Below are 895 nucleotides of genomic sequence, written 5' to 3'. Positions count from 1 at the left end.
AACCCTAAAAGTGTCATTTTTAGCCTCAAAAAACCCCAAAATGGCCTTTTTTCTACCCAAAAATGGCTTCGGGACCCTCAGAAATGGCCATTTTTTACCCCAAGCCTCCTAAAATGACCATTTACAGCCCCAAAATGACTATTTTTAGCCCCAAAATGGCTCATTTGGGGTCCCAGGGTCAGTTTGGGGCTCCTGGGGCTTAAAGGCTTAAAACAACTCATTAAAGGTGCATTTTGGGGTGAATTCCAGGGGGGGACCTGGTGGATCCGGGTCTGAGGAGGGTAATTAGGGGTCTGGGGGGTAATTAAGGACCTGGTGGGTGTAATTAGGGAGTCTGGGGGGTAATTAAGGCTATAGAGACTGTAATTCAGGGGCTGGGGAGGGTAATTAGGGGTCTGCAGGAGATAAGGGTCTATGGGGCATAATTAAGGGTCTGAGGGTTAATTAACCCCCTGTGACGTCACCAAGAGGCCTTTATTAAATACGGGCACAAGAACCATTTCGGGGAGGGGTTTCGGGGGGTCCGGGACGGCAGGGCTGCCCCTCCCCCTCCCTGGGGGCGGGGCTGAAGCGAGGGGGCGGAGCCCGGCGGGAGCCCCGCCTCCTCAGAGCCAGGCCCCGCCCCCTCGCAGAGCCAGGACAAGATGGAGGACGGAGCCGCCCTGGATCTTGTAATCGGCCGCCGTCTTCTCGTCGTTCCTTTTGGGGGTGGAAAGGGGCAAAAACGGGGGGTCAGAGGTCAGGGGACCAGCCCCGCCCCCTTCCAGAAGCTCCTCCTCCTCCCAGGCCCCTTCCCTTCAAGCCACGCCTTTCCCAAACCACGCCCCCTTCACTTCCAGACTCCACCCCTTAATCCACTGACCCCTAAATGCCCTGCCCCTCAGACCACGCCACC

General features: G+C 56.9%; 1 protein-coding gene across 1 annotated transcript; it reads right to left on the bottom strand.

The window, feature by feature from the left end:
• Positions 1 to 605: 605 nt before the first annotated feature.
• Positions 606 to 699, bottom strand: NEDD8 (neural precursor cell expressed, developmentally down-regulated 8; the record flags this gene model as incomplete). The annotated part of the gene is made up of 1 exon (XM_010002318.1): positions 606 to 699. A coding segment is annotated over one exon (94 nt), but the record flags the coding sequence as incomplete, so codon positions are not given.
• Between the last annotated feature and the right edge of the window lie 196 nt (positions 700 to 895).

This window comes from Chaetura pelagica, unplaced genomic scaffold, assembly GCF_000747805.2.
Source record: "Chaetura pelagica isolate M959 unplaced genomic scaffold, ChaPel_1.0 scaffold2417, whole genome shotgun sequence".
NCBI classification, from domain to species: Eukaryota; Metazoa; Chordata; class Aves; order Apodiformes; family Apodidae; genus Chaetura; species Chaetura pelagica.
The sequence above is the reverse complement of the archived record's forward strand: the minus strand, read 5'-3'. Positions and strand labels throughout refer to the sequence as shown.